This window comes from Gavialis gangeticus, unplaced genomic scaffold, assembly GCF_001723915.1.
Source record: "Gavialis gangeticus isolate Ggan-Ray unplaced genomic scaffold, GavGan_comp1, whole genome shotgun sequence".
Taxonomy (NCBI): Eukaryota; Metazoa; Chordata; order Crocodylia; family Gavialidae; genus Gavialis; species Gavialis gangeticus.
The window spans coordinates 179,721,959-179,739,249 of record NW_017729022.1 but is presented as its reverse complement, the minus strand read 5'-3'; the positions used below and the strand labels follow the sequence as shown (position 1 = coordinate 179,739,249).

Here is a 17,291-nt window from a genome sequence, read left to right as displayed (position 1 = left end):
AATTTAATAACAGTTTTTTGATGAAGGGCATTACAAAGGGGCTGGGGGAGTAGGCAGGGGGTGGGGCCAGGTGGGGAGGTGCACAGGGGAGCTGGGGGATGGGGTCAGGCAGGGGCCCTCTATGATCCCCTCCTCCAGCCCCCACCCCCCTGGCATGGAGCCCAGGTCCAGCTCCCTGTGGTGGTGAGCAGGGACTGCCCGAACCTCTGAATCAATTTGGAGGCTTCCGATTCAATTTGGATCTTTTAATGGGTCTCCTGATTCAATTCAGATTCAGGCCAAATTGAAATTGGCTACTGAAGCTTCACACAGGCCCAAAATACAGCACTTCAAATTTAATACCTCATTTACCAAGGGTTAATTTAGAAGTGCTGTACCCATTTTTAAAGTGCTGTAAAGCCGTGCGACTCTGTTGTCATGGCAATAAAATACTTAAATGACGAAAAAAGCAACTTCTGTACACACGCAATAACCTTCCTCTAGAGGCCTGACAAGACTGAACAATGCATGCTGGGATGTGCAGACAGATGTACAGGACAGATTTACATTAAAGACAATATTGCTAACTTCAAATGTTCACAAATAATTAGTCAGGCCCCACAGAAATGAGCGGCTTAAAAAAGTAAGTTTGGGTTTCTCTCAATCTTTCTTCTCATTTTTGAGCCTTTGTATTCACTCAGGCAATTTTCAATGTTATTCTCACTACAATGAGGGTTAGAAACAAACTTAAAAAAAATGAAAGCAGAGATTCTCTCCTAAACAAACACCTTCAAGCCCTAGCACTTTCGCAAAATCAACAAATATAACAAGCCTTGCAATAAAATGTATAAGTGGCAAGGCTACAGATACTAGGTGGAACTTAACCATGTTGCAGAACTTGTTGGACAACCTTTAGTCATCCCAATGAATGATACAGTTAAAATTCTTCAAAAAGATAAAGACCAGGATGTTGCATTCACCAACTGCAAAATCCTGTTGTTTTTATTTTTTTCCAGCTAAATTTCATTATCCAGTTCAGAAATAGGAAAAAAGTAACTATATCAGATAGTCCTTCTTTGTGACAATGAGAAAATCATTGTGGGTTCTGCGCTGTTAAATGGGATTAGAAAGTTCCCATCAGTAACAATTTTAACAACAGTCTGAGTTTCTACCACTACTTTACAAATCATTAGACTTTTTAGTACCTGATGATTGATGAGGATTTTAAGTACCTGATTATCTGCGTAAAGACCGTATCCTGGCAATGGAGAATCACCTATCCTCCCAGGATATTTGAAAGGAGCTCCAGAAGTAGATACACCTATTATTAAACAAAATTAATACAACAACATTATGAAAGTAGATCATGCTCCCCATTTACCATAAAAACAATGGGGAAAATGTTGAATCTGGTTTAGTTCTGCTTGTCATTTGAGTCGCTATGTTTTTTCTTACCCAAATTTTTCAAACTATTGAGAAAAATAGGAAATTGCTGGAACACAACATTGTCACTATTAGATAATGTTGGTATATTCCTAGATTTTTCAATCCAAATGTTAACCAAGTTGAAAAGTTACAGTGAGCTGAAGCTACCTCTAATATCAGAGCTGCTCATCATCCTTGTATATATGAACTAAGGCCTAGATCTTCAAAGTATTTAAGGCTGCTTATAGACATTAAAAAAGTGCTTTACCAGAAGAAGCAGTGCATTACTTAGACCTAGCTCTGCAGTTTCTGTATAGATTGGGTGCTTCAGTAGGGCTTTTTGGCATTTGTATCTAACGCTGATTTCATCAGCTATTAAAGCACCAAAAAAGCACCTGATCTATACAGATGTCAGGCAAGCCAGGTCCAACTAATATTAAGTCTCTTCCTGGGGTGCACTGGGCTAGGCACAGGAGTACGCCGAGTTTAAAGTAAAGCGGCATTTTACCTTTGCTTTTTTTTTTAAAATAAACATCTGCAAGCAGCCTAAATGTACTTAAGTCCTAAGTCCTGTTGCAATCAGAGGGAGGCAGACATCTAAATGCTTTGAGGATCTGGACCTAAACAACTATAGGTAGCAATGAGCTGCTGCTCAGAACTGCCACCTCCTGGCCACATTCCCCACTCACATCCAGTCCAACTGCTAGTCAGCACCAGCAGAAATGCTTCCTGTCTTACCCTTCACATCTAATTACCTATAGACAAGAAATAAGAACTTCACAAAAAAAGCCCACCCCAATTATTCAGTTAGCAGCAATCACATGAAATAAGAAAGGAACAAAGTTAAACAGTTGTATGATATATTTTGATTAATCTTACCATCAGTTAAATTTCCATGAATATCCAAGGCAATTAGACCTAATTAAAATATAAAAAGAACAATTTTACTTCTCAAGCAGGACCATAAATTGTTTCACAAAAGATTGGTCTGTTTTATTATGCAGATTAATTAGTCCCCAGAGAAACATGTTAGACATTTGAAGCATGTTCTTGAAGTAATAAAATATTAAAAGGACAACCAGAAAAGAAGAGATTTTTATACCAAGTTACAAGTGGCACCTAATACTGATGTAACTGAGAAATTACAAGAATGGCTTTTGCCATTTTTCCAGGTTTCTTTCTTTTTTTTACTTGATATATTCAACAATGCTTGGTGTCTAGTCCACGTAATTGTTTTCCCCCATGTATAACTGATTGTGCCCCGATCCTAAAAATGTCTGTTCATATGCGCAACTACTGTTGTAAGTAGGCCTACTTACATCAATTAAAAGTCATGTGGCTGTGTTTTTGTAGGTAAGACCTTTATTTGCCTCCTTACAGAGAAGCAGAAAGAAAAGGTCTTATAAAAACATTTTGATATAGGAAAAAAAAAAGTCAGAACGGCTTATTTAAAGAATGATCTACCTTAAACTGCATTTCAAAAAATGTGACTACTTTAGAGGAAACTACTCAAGAGGAAGACATGGGAAATATGAACAAACATTTGTTTGGTAAGAAAACACATTTTAGCCACCTGTCTGGAGTTGCACTGTAAATAACAAAAACATAAATGGTTAGCATTTTATTAAGAGGCCTAATAAAAATAATTCAGTGATTTTGCATAGATGACAGCCTATAAATTGCTTCATAAAGTCCGAACAATTATCAATGTAAAAAGGCCCATACATTTAAAACAAACTAGAGTAGTCTAAATACACAGTAGCGAGTACATCTCTGAAGAACTTTCCCCTGCTTCATGATAGGCATTAGTTCTGTCACTGACTTCAGCGGCATAAAAATCAAGCCCTAATATAATTATTATTTCCTTTCCTCGGTGATAAACACCACACTACCCATTTTTGTTTTCTGTCAGACACTAATAGTAACTCTGTTTTGCTAAAGTGGTTAATGAAAATATTGCAATATGACAAGGATTTCTTAGGGCGATATCTTTTATTGAACTAATTATGTAGTTGGGATACAGTTAGACAAAACAATTCAGAGGAAAGAATCCTTGACTTAGAGCAAGAATAAATGTAACATATGAACAAAGCACCCTGGCCCTGTGGTGCCCCTCCCTTCCACTCACAACCCACAGCCCCACTCCTCCCAGCCCTGCTGGTGCCCCTCACTCCCAACCTGCTGCCCCTTTCCCCACAAGCCCCAGCCCCACAGTGTATGGGACAGCAGGTGGTGTGGGGTGGGAAAGTATGGGGGGCAAGTGTCCCCCCAGATTTGTGCACTCACAGGGAGCACAGGGCTGCAGCCTTGCTGGATGAGCATGGGCAGGAGCTACTTCCACTGCCCAGCAAGCAGGATTCAGGGCAGGAGGGCAGAGCGGGGCAGTGAGACTCATTGCTGCCATTGCTACTAGAAATCCCACACCAGCCACGCGTCCAGCAGCATGGGGAGTAACAGAGAGAGGCAGGCCGCAGTACCCTCACCTTCTCCCTCCACCAGCCACCCGTGCGCCACACTGTAGCTCCACCCCACCACCATGGCCCAGCCGCTCCTCTCAGGCCATGGCTCCATCCTAGAGAGGAGGTGGGGTGGCAGGGAGTGTCGCCTGTGTGCCTTCTACCAAAGACTTACCTGTGGGGTGCTACAGGAGCTGCTCTACACACTGCCTGGCTGCCATGCACACATGCATGCACACATGGTGCCCCTTGCCTGATCACCCCCTTCCTATTCCCCACAACCCCAAGCAGCCCAATGCAGGCTGAAACACTGCCAGCCTGCAAGGAGAAACCTGTGGTTTCCCATGTTTTTCTCTTTTAAAGGAGAATCCATTTTTAAAGTTTGCTGATTCATTTTTTGTTAAGTTTGTTCACAACTCTTTCATATATTCTTGCAATCTACTTTTTGGGTTATGACCCATGGGTTGAGAAACGCTGAACTAGATGACTTTCTGAGGTTCTTTCCAACTCTATTTTCTATGATTCTATATAGGAGACAGTTATAGCTCAGTTAAAAATGTCACCCACAGTTAAGTCCCTACTTAAGGCTGTTTTTTTGTGTTGATTTAAGCATAATTCCATTTAAGGAATAAGCAGTACTAATACTGGCACTCTTCTACTGATGTAATTGTCTCCACTGGACAATTGGTTGTACCAGCTTAACTATATTGGTCTTTAATATAGTCAAATCAGTACAAAAAGTGTGTGTTGACAAGCCCAAGCTAACCTCCTATCAGTACGCTGAAGCATCTGATGCTGGCTACTATTGGATTTAGGATACTGAACTAGATGAACCATGGATCTAATGTGGCAGGGAAATTTAAACGTTACCAATTTCAAAAGGCGATTTGCCTGAGTAAGGACTGCTACAACAGATGCATTACTGCTCTGTTGTTATAGCCCTTATTAGGCATAAAGTAGTTGCCATGATTTATACTTAACAAAATGTTATATTAAGAACCTATGTTTACAAATAAATTATTAACAACTTTTTAATGAATTCTTCTAAATATTTGTGATAAACAGGTTTAGTAGGAATTGCACGCAGGTTAACTTAAACAAAACCATTAACATTTATGCATCTCAGACTAATGTATTCTATATAACTGAATTTTCATACTAATAAAAAGCATTTATAATTTTAAATAAATTAATTTATGGGCAGTCCTTGACTGAAGACGTTTCAAGTCGCAACCAACAGCACTTAAGACATTTATAAAGTGACACTTTGTTTCAACTTTGACATCTGTTTCGACTATACGATGATTGATCCAATGCCATGCCACGCCAGCGAGTAAGTTCACTGCGTCACCCATCTCCCTGGAGAACACCTGTCTAAACTTCCTTAGATACTTTCTTTAAGAAAGCAAACAAGACACTAGAAAAACCTGCAGCCAAGACTCCTGAGAAGATTCCAGCCAAGAACCCTTCAAAAAGTCCAGCAGTCAGCTCAAAGAAGTCCTTCCAAATCAATATGATTGCTATTTAGAATATAAATACATTAATGTAGCTATATTACACACCTATAATTGATTAAGTACAAAATTCTGGGTTATTTTTGGTGAAAATAGGGTATTGGGCCTTGGTTCAGGAACCAATCCCCCATTTATAACATCGTTCCTATGGGAAAATCAGTTCTGAGTTGCAACGTTTCGACTTAAGACGTGGGTTTCAGGAACCAATTGTGTTGTAAGTCTGAGGAGTGCCTGTAGTTGTTTTTTTGTTACTTTTTATATAGTAAACTGTCTAACTATTCAAGTAGGGTGGGAGTGTTGTTATAGTTGTGATAGTCCAGGAAATATATGAAAAACAATGTTTTTTGTTAATCTCTCTTATTGGGACAACTGTATAGTCAGAGAGATGTTAGACACGCTTTTGTGCATGAAGTGCCATTTTTCAGGTCTGGGAAAGAAGCAGGCACAGACTGTTCAAGGACAGGAAAGGAATAGAAGGAGAAGAACAATTTTTCCCCCTCCACATGCACAACTTTCATGAAAAAGCCGCAGTAGTATTACCGCCTTCTAGGTAATGTTAGTCTTTTACTACCTGTAGGTGGCTCTGTTTGAAATTATTAGAACTGGCACAGCACAGGTTTCTGTTATTTTCTCAATATTGTACTTCAAATACAAATCAACACTCACTTAACATTCAATGTTTCTCCATTTCATGTCACTAGCCAACATATCACATACTCAAGAATCTACATACTTATTCATCACAGGATCTAGGCTCTTCAAGTGTCACAGAGACATTTGTGTTTGATTAGTAAGGTCCAACATGCAACTGGTGAAAGGTTTAACATGTCTGTGGGCAATAATTAACACACATCCTTTACATAAAAATCCCTGTAAAATATTTATTGTATATTTCCTTTGAAATACAAGGGAAAGAATTCTAGGAACTGCTCAGCACTCTTTTCAGCATGAGAACATACGCCACGAGACCCTCAGGACATAAAAGCAATGGCGCATCCCTTTATTCTGGCTGTCATTTCCCCCTATAGTTCTCAACTTTGGCATGCTTTTGACTTCAACCAAACCATGGTATCTTTTAGATGCCAGCAAAAGGAACTCCACAAACAACATGTGCTAGTTTCCTCTTTGAGACTAAATGTATTATTTCATTTGTGCTTTGACAGTCTGAGCAGCAACAAACTTACTGCAGGTTTCAAAGCAGAAGCTTCTGCATTCAGAAGTAGCACGGAATTAGATTTAAAATATTTATTTAAATTTTACATAAAGCTATTGGCAGAAAGTCATTAACTGAAACAAAGAAAATGAATAGCTGGCTTTTAGGGATTCTGAACATCTGTTTTTTTTCCCAGCGAAAGGCTCAGTACCTCTGAAAAGCCAGGTCAAATGTCTAAAACAAACTAAATGTCAGATCATAAATATCTAAAGTAAGTTTAGGGCAAAATGCTATTTTACTTTATGTACAGTTTTTTGTGCAAGTAAGGCAGTTTTAGATTCTTTTTTCACCTTTTTATATGCTGTGCCTGCTAGAAGCAAAATGGAGGACAGCCTTCCCATATTCCCCATCTGAACTCTCAGGCCAGATCTGAATCATAAGGAGCCTTGTGAGTCAGATCAAGACCCAGAGGTAGTGGGACAGCAAGTGGCAGCACAAGGGTAACATAGCTGACACTCCCCTCACACAGCCACTGACAGATATCCCCAGAAAGCCTCTGTGGCTGAGAATTTGGTGACAGGCCTTGCTCCAACCTGCCCCACTTCTTAACTCCTAGTACCATTTGGAGCCCCACAATCCAGATAAAGCAATTTCTCCAGTGGAATCCCACCCACAGGCCGTATGTCCAATGTTTCTGTTTTAACCCAATAGCTTAGTGCTCAGGGCACTTGCCCATTGAGTGGCAGACCCAAGTTTTAGGTGAGGGGAGACCTAGAAGGGGTTTGAACCTACCTCTCCTGCTTCCCACTAAAGTGTTCTAACCACCAGGCCACAGGTTTGGCAATATCTGGGCCTTCTCCAGCCCTACTCTTGAGTCTGACCCACTGCACCTTGGATAAAATGGATAAGAAGCAGTGGGGGGATATCTACTCCATTGGGAGTAAGGGTCCAAGGTAGAACACAAGGCTCCCTCCCACCTAAGGTAGCATTCATCTTACTCAGCCACATACCCTCCGGCTTATTTTCTTCCTCCTGGCCTCATATATCTCCCTCTTGCTGCTCAGCATGCAGTCCCACTAAGCATATGCACACTTTTCACTCCCAGACCTGAACTGTAAATTGTGCAGAAAAAGCCAAAAACTGCAGTTGAATGGCTGTGTATTTAGGCATAGAGAGAGAAAAAGTATTTAGCTTTTAGTCTTCATTAGAAAATGAAGACGTATAAAACTGCAAGCCTTAAGTGAGATGTGAAAACACCAATGCACGGTCATACCACTGCATAGTCATTTCCTTCTGGGAAAGCTAGTATAATCTTCAAGAAATGAGGAACTAACAGCAGTAAGATTGTGTACTTCATTATTTTACTTCTCTCTCTTTAATGAGAGAGATGAGCTGAGCTTGTTGAGCCCTGGAAGAACCCTATGGAGCTCCACAAAGATAGAAGAACAAGACTAATTTCACTGAGCAAGACAAAGTGGAGGAAATAATGCAGAACTGTCCACCTGTAGAATAGTTTCACAGCAGAATCTTGCGCATGTCCATCAAGGAATTGGTAGGAGATTCAGAAATGCATCTGCCAGCAAAACCCGGCAGGATTTTCTCTCCAAGTTTTCCATATACTATTTGCAAGTCTGTCTATGTGATCTACTTTGACTCAACTTTGGCATGCTTTTGACTTCAACCAAACCATGGTATCTTTTAGATGCCAGCCTATATCTTCATTTCCTTGTTTCAATTACTGTAATTCTCAGCTTTCTCTTGTATGTGCAGAATGTCTTCCTTTTCACATGTGCTGAAGTATGGAATAACATAACATGATCTCAAATCCTTCATAAGCTATTTCACCCCAGCTGTCTTGTGCACTTGGAGCTGACACCTGGTGTAAGAAGGACATTCTTGCTCAGGAAGCCACACCTAGGGAGACTGCTAAGGCCCTTCTGCATTTGCAAGAGCAAGGACAGGATCTCTACTAAAATTTGTATGGACTATGAATTCACCTCTGTGAACTGCTTCGGAATTAGCAACACAGAGACCTGGTGGAATGGCTCTTATGACTAGAATGTCAACACTGAGGGTTACACTGTTTTGAAAGGACAGGGCCAGGAGAAAAGGTGGTGCTTTGTATGTCAAAAACATATACCTGCTCCCTGGTTCAGGAAGAAGACAGCAAAACAGAATTAATTTGGGTGAAGATGAAAGATGCAGCACTGATACAATAATGGAGATCTATTATAGGTCACCTAATCAGAAAGTGGAGGTAGATGAGGCATTCTTCAAGCATGTGACAAATCTATCCAAAAGCTATGGAATGGTACTGATGGGAGACTTCAATTTTACAGGCATCTGCTTGAAGAACAATGGAGCCAAACATAAAATGGGTGGGGGGAGGATAACTTTCTGTTCCAGACCGTAGAGGGTACAACTAGGGGATCAACTATCTTAAATCTTTGTCTTGACCGACAGGGAAGAACTTGTGGAGGATGTGAAGGTAATGGATAACTTGGGAGGAAGGGATCACAATATGAGAAAATTCCAGAACCTGAGACAGAGAAAGCACAAGATCATCAAAATCTGGATGATAGATTTTATCTGACTCAAGGAGTTAATAGGCATAGTGCCATGGGAAGACAGATTGATAGATAAAGGCACCCAGGAGGTCTGAGAGCTTCTAAACAGCACAGTATTGGAAGCCCAATGAGAAACTGTCCCAACACAAGAATGGCAAGAGACCAATGTGGCTGCGCAAGGAGCTTCTAAGATGCCTCAAATGCAAAGCATATTTAGCTGAAAGGTCTCGCCCCTCCATTCAGGGTCAGAAATTTTACCCCATAGTCAAATTGGCATGGACCTTTGGGATTTTAGACTTCCTCTGTAGTGGTGGGTGTGTGGCTCTCTACCCAGGATCTTCTGAGCAGGACACTGAAACAGGACACTGACTGCCATGGCTCCCCTGTTTTAACTGTGGCAGATTATGGTGTTATGTCTGTGCTGTGTCAGGGCTGATGGCAGTCTTATGCATAGTTTAGCTTATGGATTTTATAAGATGGTTTGGATAGGAATGATCCTGCCTCAGGCAGAGGATTGATCTTGATTACCTCTGAAGGTCCCTTCCAGCCCTACTTCTCTATGGGCGCCTATACACGTGCAGGGAGGCTGCTATGACGCACTGTAATTACAGCATGTTGGAGCAGACTGGATTAAGAGACTGCTGGAGTGTACTGTGCTCCATTAGACCTCAGCATCATGTGCATCAGCATCCCTGTAGAGAAAAATGGTGGCAGGGGCACTTTAAAGCTCATTCAAAAACGTTTGCTACACATAACACCCTGGGCACTTTAATTAGAGTGGCTCTCAGAGCCGTTCTAATTTAAGTGTCCTGTCCCCGTCCCCCCCACTCCCAGAGCACATTTATAATGCCCACATGATTCTATAATCTGGTCTCCATGAACAGCTAATAAGTATATAACTACCTATCCACCACAATATGTTTGCTACTGATGATAAAAACTTTTAGTTAACATACAATAACCTCTAAGATTACATACAGATGTAGAGAAAGAGAAGCCAGTTTAACAGTGACTTCATTTATACAGGGTTTACTTTAATACAGTATCTTTATACTATTTAAACACAGATTAATTAAAAAACTGCATTATGATTAGTTACCTAAGGTATTGTGTCCTTTGGGGCTTTTTTTCTTCTTTAAATATTCCTATAGGAGAAATGTAAAATAAAATAAAAGTTAGTTTGACAAGGCAAGGAACATGTACATAAATATTGATAAACACTGGATTTTAAAATCATTATATAAAAAGATTGAAGCAGTGTACTAGAAGAAATAGAGCTATTAAAACTGTGACCTTTACTGAGCACTGAGCATTAATGGACTTCCAAAATCAAAACCCCCTTTTTGATGCGAGGAGAGAATGGACTTCAGCAGTCAAAACTCCATCTAGCATCAATGAATCAAATTTAAATAATAATCATTGTACATTGTGGGTGAACTGCGAAAAATTCCACTTGTATCTGAAAATGTTTGCTTCAAATAGTATTCAGAGTCAAATGATCTGGGTTCTATTCCTGGCTGCACCACGAACTTCCTCTAAAGTCACTTAAGACTACATTTCCAATAGTGCTATCTAATTTGGAGGAACCTAATTTTCAGCTGTCAAACTTTAGACATCTGGTGTGTGATTTTCAGAAGTTAGGTCCCAGTGACTTCAGTTAGGGTTGTGGTTGTTTGGCACCTCTTCAAATTGGATGTTAGGAAGCCTGATTCTCTACTGCTGTGAAGTGTGTATTTTACACCTACGTGAAGTGGGATTAAATTATACTAATGATGTGAATAAAGAATTCTAATTTGGTAGCATTTTGTACCTGTTTTGCATATGTCTCAGTAAGTACAATATAATCAGTTCAAGTCCTGAGGGTGTAAAGGCCTTTAATGAACCCTGTGCAGGTGGATCACTGTGTTCATGCCAAGTTAAGAGTAGGATTTAAGGGCAAAACAAAGCATTCTAAGAGGCCACTGTTGAAAAAAGATAGGCTTTAGCTTTTTTGTGCCTTACTTTCATCACCTATAAACAGGTAATAATATTTATCTATCATATTACAGTGGCTGGAAAGATATTTTAGAGGGTGGTTGCTTTAACAAGTGGGTGGCCACTTGCACCCCAGCCCACACCACCAGTCGGACACAGTCACCGCTCCTCCCTCCCTCTCTATCCCCATGCCAACACTGCTGCTTCACCCCACTGCCTAGCTGCCACTTGGACAAAGCCCCCTGCTGCTAAAGTGCCCTGTGACCAAAACACTGCAGAAGCTCCCTAGATCCAAGGCCAGATAAAATGGCTCTGCAGGCCAGATCCAGCCCATGGGCCATAGGTTGCCAATCCCTGAATATGGTATTCAGCATTCATTACTGTTTGTATTGTCCTAAGTTGTGTAAAGTCTGCAACTTTCATTACTGCTTGTAGGTGTTGTAAGATCCTGTGACGTAATATACAGCACAGAACAGCAGCAATGCTTACACTTTAAGTAGTGGTGCCCAACCTTCTGGCTGGACAAATAGTGCAGGGTCAGGGTCTATGCACCTGATCCAGTGCAGGGTTGGTGTGTGGGTTTGGTCTACAAGTGCCAACTAGTTACCAGCATGAGCCTACATGCCTGGATTTGGCCACACAGTGGCCTGACACCACATGATCAGTCCAATCGCAGAACAACCTTGTGTGCTTGCCCAGCTGGGCCAGCGTGATCTACCATGCAAGGCCACATTATCCAGCCTGCAAGGGTCCCAATGGGACCAGAAATCTGACATCAGCAAAGCAGCAATTAACACTGCCACCGCTCCCACACTGCCAACTTTCCAGACCTGTGAGGAATCCTCTGGGCCAAATGAGATGACTCCACGGATGGGATCTGGCCTGTGAGGCAGAGGTTGAGAGTCACCGCTTTAATACTTGAAAAAACAGATCAACTTTTAAAATCTTTCCTACTGTTTCAATTGAAACCAATAAAATAAAACATTCTATAATCCCCAACACTGCAATATAAAAGTAGAGAAAGATTGCCACAGTCCATGAAAACCCTTTATAAATAATAAAAAAATCAGAGCTCCATTATAACAAATTTTAGTTTTCAGTAGTTCTTATTTTCCTGAGATTTGGGAAACTAAGAATTTCATTTTTACACCAGGGGATTATATAGTGTTATTATAGCAGGCTGACCTGTTCCTCCAGTCCATGAAGATAATGTGTAGCCGCATCTCCTAAACAATCCCAACTTGTTTTATTTATTATTTCACAGTCCAAATGCCATGCAGTGATTTGTCAGTTTTAGAGTTATTTTTGGACTATAAAATCTATTTTTAGTGAAGTCGACAATATTTAATGTTGCTCTTGGGAGCAGAATTACGTAACACAGTAGAAATGGTAGTTCAATAATAAGGAAAGATGCATAATTAAAACTCAAGGCCCAGATTCTCTTCCTCCCTCTGCCAAAAGCACAAACTGGCTTCAGTTCTGTAGTAACTTCTACATACCTGAATGCACTCAATAGTTAAGAGGGTATGGTGAGGTAAAGGGGTAGAACTGGAAACAGTGTGGCTGCTTTGTACTGTGCTCCAGCAATCTTCAGCTGGTAGATAGTCCACCAGTGACTGTTACCAATTTGCAGTTTAGACCTGCTCTAAAGCTCTTCTAAACTCAGCTGGGGCTAACCAAATATTAATGGGTGTATAATCAGTTTTTCTGATGCCTAAATGCTTTTCTCTGCTATTATGAACAGAGCTCAATGACAGCAGTTTTTGACCCTTGGGTCAAAGGTTTATACTGTCAAAGAATTGTGCAAGAGAGAGCTGCAGTGAACCACAGCCTGCCCACTCTATGCACCCTGTAGCCCAGAACAGATGTACTATAGTCACCTAAAAGTACTAGGCCTCCATCAATAAGTACATCTGAGATGGCAAAACTACTGGCATGCACCCAATGTCACCTTCAGACAGCACGTGGTGCTTCACTGCACCTCTCCTTAGCCTTGTCTCAGAAGTGATACAGACTTCCCCCCCAAAATTTGTTCTCTTTTTTACGTGTATAGGTAATTCCTGCCCATATTAGCATGATCTCCATATGAATGCCCATCAAGATAAATTACAGACATCTTCATATGAAAGTCCACTCACATCAGGTATACTGGCTGTAGACAGTACCTTATAAACTTCTGCACTCCATTCAGTCATCATACTTTCATTGTCCTCTACAATGAAGCCCTGCTCTCTTGCAAAGGCCGCTGCACCATCCCCAACCAGGAAGCTGTGGGTATTTCTCTCCATGACTTCACGAGCTACAGCTAGTGGTGTTCCAACCCTTTTGCAAAAAAGGGAAGAATTATACTTTTATGGAATTTTTATGTACTGATTATTTTTTTCAACTCAGTGCAACAACAAAAAAAAGTGCCAAAAATATAGGAAGTTCAAAACAACAAGAAACCAATTAGATTCCAAGCATAGGAAGAGCATAATTTGTTAGTAATTATCTTTTTACTGGAACTTTTTTAAAACCTTAAAGCCTGAACAGGATATACGCAACCTAGACACCCAAATTAGTGCTGTACTGCATTTCCCCTAAATTTTCCTACTTCTAAGTTTTTCTTTGACAGACTTATCTGCTCTAGATCCTTTGACCATAAAAGCTGTTAGTTCCTTTTATATCATGTATTGTTCAACTAAGCCACCTATTAGTACGATTCAGCAAAAAATGCATTGTTTTTTTAACAGGGCTCAAGCACCCAATAAGTGTTAAGTTGCCGGAAGGACTGGATTTTTATGCAGTTACTTGGTTAAAATTAAGGACCCATTATTCTCTACTGATGGTGTAGCAGTGGAGACACTACTAAGCATAGAGAAAGCTCAGACCCTTTTTATTCTGGGTTGTCTAAACCTATTCTGCGTTTTTAATCACTGTAGCAATTCCTGACACTCCTTACTACTTGAATCATTTTTAACAAGAGCTGCACTCATTGTAAGTTACACATCCCTATTTTCCTATTACAGATGTTTTCATTATTTTTCTTCTCATATTTTAAATGAACTTGTGAATGTGAAGTCGGACTCCAACTGAATTAAACTGGTAAAAAAAAACCTTAAAATGTCATTCAGTTCAGAACACATTACCTTCCTGCATTATACCTGTCCTATAACAAAACATAAGTATCCCATAAGACCACTCAATAACCATCAGCAGTAGTTAGCACCAAATACAGCAATGGATTTTAATTGCTATGCTGTACTATACACCCGAGGTCCTCCTTAACAGTCCTATTTTCATTACAGAACTTGCATCCCTTTGACGTCTAACCTTACTTGCTGCATCAGATTTAACAAAATTAAATGGTTACTGGTGTATTAAGCCAGGTTTCAACATTACCCTCTTTACACAAAAATGTGTTCAATTACTGTGTTATGAATTAAAGCATGACTTGCTTCCTTAGTAGCCCAATTACTGCAAAACCCCCCATTTACTAAAGTCATGGGGGCAACGCTACTAAGATTGACAAAAGATAATTTGCGTATTCAAAGTGACCTACTTAATATACAGCACTTGCATTAGTTAATGCATTAGTCTTTTACATTAAGCACATGAGGTTTAAAATCTAGCTTACCTCAATCGGACCATACTTTGCCATCATAAAACAATCACTGAAAATTACTGGAAGCTTGCATGAAAATTAGTTGCAGGATATGACCCAATGGAAAATAAACGTGTGTAGCATTTTCATCCCCTTACCTCAAGCACTTTACAAATGTGGGATAAGTCTTTGTTTGTGGGATAAGTTTGTAGACAAGGAAATTGCCAGGTCAAATGACTCATCCAAGGTTGTGCACGTTAGTCAACCGCAGACCGGGCAATAGAGCCCAACTCTTGTGCCTATCAAACCAGTGTCCTATCTACAGGACCACAGTGTAAAACAAGTCAGATGATTTCAGTTTAGTTAATATTTCAGGCTTGATAGGAGGCTTCCACTGCAATTGCTTATTGTGCTTTATCCAGCAATGCAAATCCCTCACTTTTATGGACATAACACCTTTCCACATATTTATAAAAATATATGCATGTTGCTGCAGGTAGATTAAAGCACATTACATACCCAGACAGAGCTGCTACTGCTCCAAAATGACAAGGATGCCCTTCCATTACAGCAGCATCACACTGGATTAATCCATCTTTGTTTGGGTAGCCTCCTCGTCCTACTACATAACTCCCCGTCTCCTCATCATTTTCAATATCTGGAGACAAGTAAAGTTTAAAAATAGTCAAGTTAGACCCAAGTTTCCATTTTTTTTAAATCCAAGTGCTTCCCAAAATCCCATTAAGAAATTGAACAGTACAGAAGGGTCAAAACAAACACTATTTATGGGGGACTGACATACATATATGAAAGAGTGACCTACATCCCCCAGCCTGTACCCCATGCATACAGATAGGCACCCCCCATCCTGTTACAAGGGGGAGGTGGGCAACCCCACCCTATTATGCAGTGCCGTGCCTCACCAACAACTCCCTGTGGACTCCTCGGTGGCACTGTGCCACAACAGTGCTCTAGGCTGCTAGCTCCCTTGACACCACAGGTGGGTGGAGGGGAAGGTTAAGCTGGACTGCATCATGTCCTTCATACCCCCTGGAGATAGGTCAGGAAGTGGAAACTGGGGGAGGGAAGGGAAGCCCCAGGATCCCATCTGCTATAACAGGGGCAGCAATAACCTGGTGGAAGTCTGGGGCAGCACCGTACCTAGACTCATCGTGGCCCCGGGCAAACTCTTCATCAGCAATAACAACAACAGGAAAACGGGGAAAAATGACCATTTTGGGCCCCCTATCTGTCCAAGTCCTGGGAAGCCGCCCAGTTCGCCCACGCCTGTGTCCGGCCCTGGTCTGTGGGCTGCATGTGAACCCTTCCCAAACCATACGCAGCCCATGGACTGCCAGCTGGACAGCTCTGCCATAAACAAAGGAATTGTGCTCACGTGCCTTTGGCTACACTGAAGTAAAAAAACATTTGTTCTAACATTAGGCAGCACTAGCGATACAGGAATTATCTAAAAAAGCCGAACTGCATTTCTGTAGCTTTATTTCAGTTGATGGGAAATTTGGATACACAAGCAAAGCAGTTCTAGGCCTAAAAGACAGCAAACTTGATAAGATCTCTGTCTGTCTGTTGCTTTAAAAAAAGTAAACACGTCGTTTACTCAGAAGGGGACAGAAACTGGCAAGGGAAAGGGGCTGATGGGGGCTCCAGTCAATCTGGAAAAGTAACAACTGCCCCAAAATAGTACAGGGTACTTGACCACGTATTTTTTAACTCCATGGGGGCAGACACTTAAAGCCCTGGCACTTTTATATGCAATGTTTCTTAAGTTTGTGTTCACAGATGCAAGGTCATGGGACAAATGAACTATGCTGGGACCACATAGAGCAGGGGCTCTCACACTTCCCACACTAAGGTGACATTCAGAAAATGCCAGCTCTTCATTTTCAGTCACATTGCCACAGTGGCTGAGCCGAAGCCTTAGGAGAGCCCCTACACAACAGATATAAAACAGATTTAAAACCGCTGGCTTGAAATCTCTGGGTTTCTCTTAGGAATCAAGGGCAGTTCCAAAAGGGGGGGAGGAGGTATTACTGCATCTGTGCCCCCCACCCTTTTAACCCCTGCTCCACTCCAAGCTTAAAACCACCTGCTTAGCAGCAACATTTCTAGTCAAGTAGCGCTGAGGAAACCGCTCGCCTTCCCGGCGCTGTTCCCCTCCAAGCGCTTCACTCTCAGGACGTTCACGTCTGTCCGCGCCCGTGAAGCGCTCCTGCGCCCCGCCCATGAGGCGCGCCCGGCCCCTACCGCCGCGCCTGCGCCCTGCGCTCACGACTCCTTCCTTCCCAGGAGTGGGCGGCGCCCGGTTGGGCTTCCCTCTGACCCCGCAGGGCCCATCCCCCTCGAGTCCAGCTCCCGTTGTTTTTCAACTGGGGGAAAAACAAGCAACAACCAGGTGTTAACCCCTCAGCGCTGTTGCACTGGGCCTCCCCTCACCTGCCATGGCTTCCTGCACGCAGTCCGTGGCACCCGCGCCGCGCAGCAACAACGCCCGCATCTTGCTCAGGGCGGGCAGTGAGAAGGCCCAAGTGCCCGCGGCCGCCGCCATGGCAACATCTCGGGGAGGTGGGGGAGGGGGTGAACCTGCAGACCGGCAAAAAAAAAAAAAAAGTGGGGGCGGTG

The 17,291-nt window shown here is 41.7% G+C and overlaps 1 protein-coding gene across 1 annotated transcript in view; it reads right to left on the bottom strand.

Moving 5' to 3' along the window:
• LOC109296937 (N(4)-(Beta-N-acetylglucosaminyl)-L-asparaginase-like) overlaps positions 1-17,263 on the bottom strand; it is a 44,282-nt gene extending 27,019 nt beyond the window's left edge. The window contains exons 1-6 of the mRNA XM_019516578.1: positions 17,106-17,263; positions 15,171-15,309; positions 13,234-13,390; positions 10,194-10,239; positions 2,284-2,322; positions 1,185-1,300 (exon numbers count right to left, since the gene is read on the bottom strand). Coding sequence (XP_019372123.1) covers positions 1,185-1,300; positions 2,284-2,322; positions 10,194-10,239; positions 13,234-13,390; positions 15,171-15,309; positions 17,106-17,217 — 609 coding nt within the window. The 5' untranslated portion in view covers positions 17,218-17,263. The remainder of the gene's footprint in view (positions 1-1,184; positions 1,301-2,283; positions 2,323-10,193; positions 10,240-13,233; positions 13,391-15,170; positions 15,310-17,105) is intronic.
• Between the last annotated feature and the right edge of the window lie 28 nt (positions 17,264-17,291).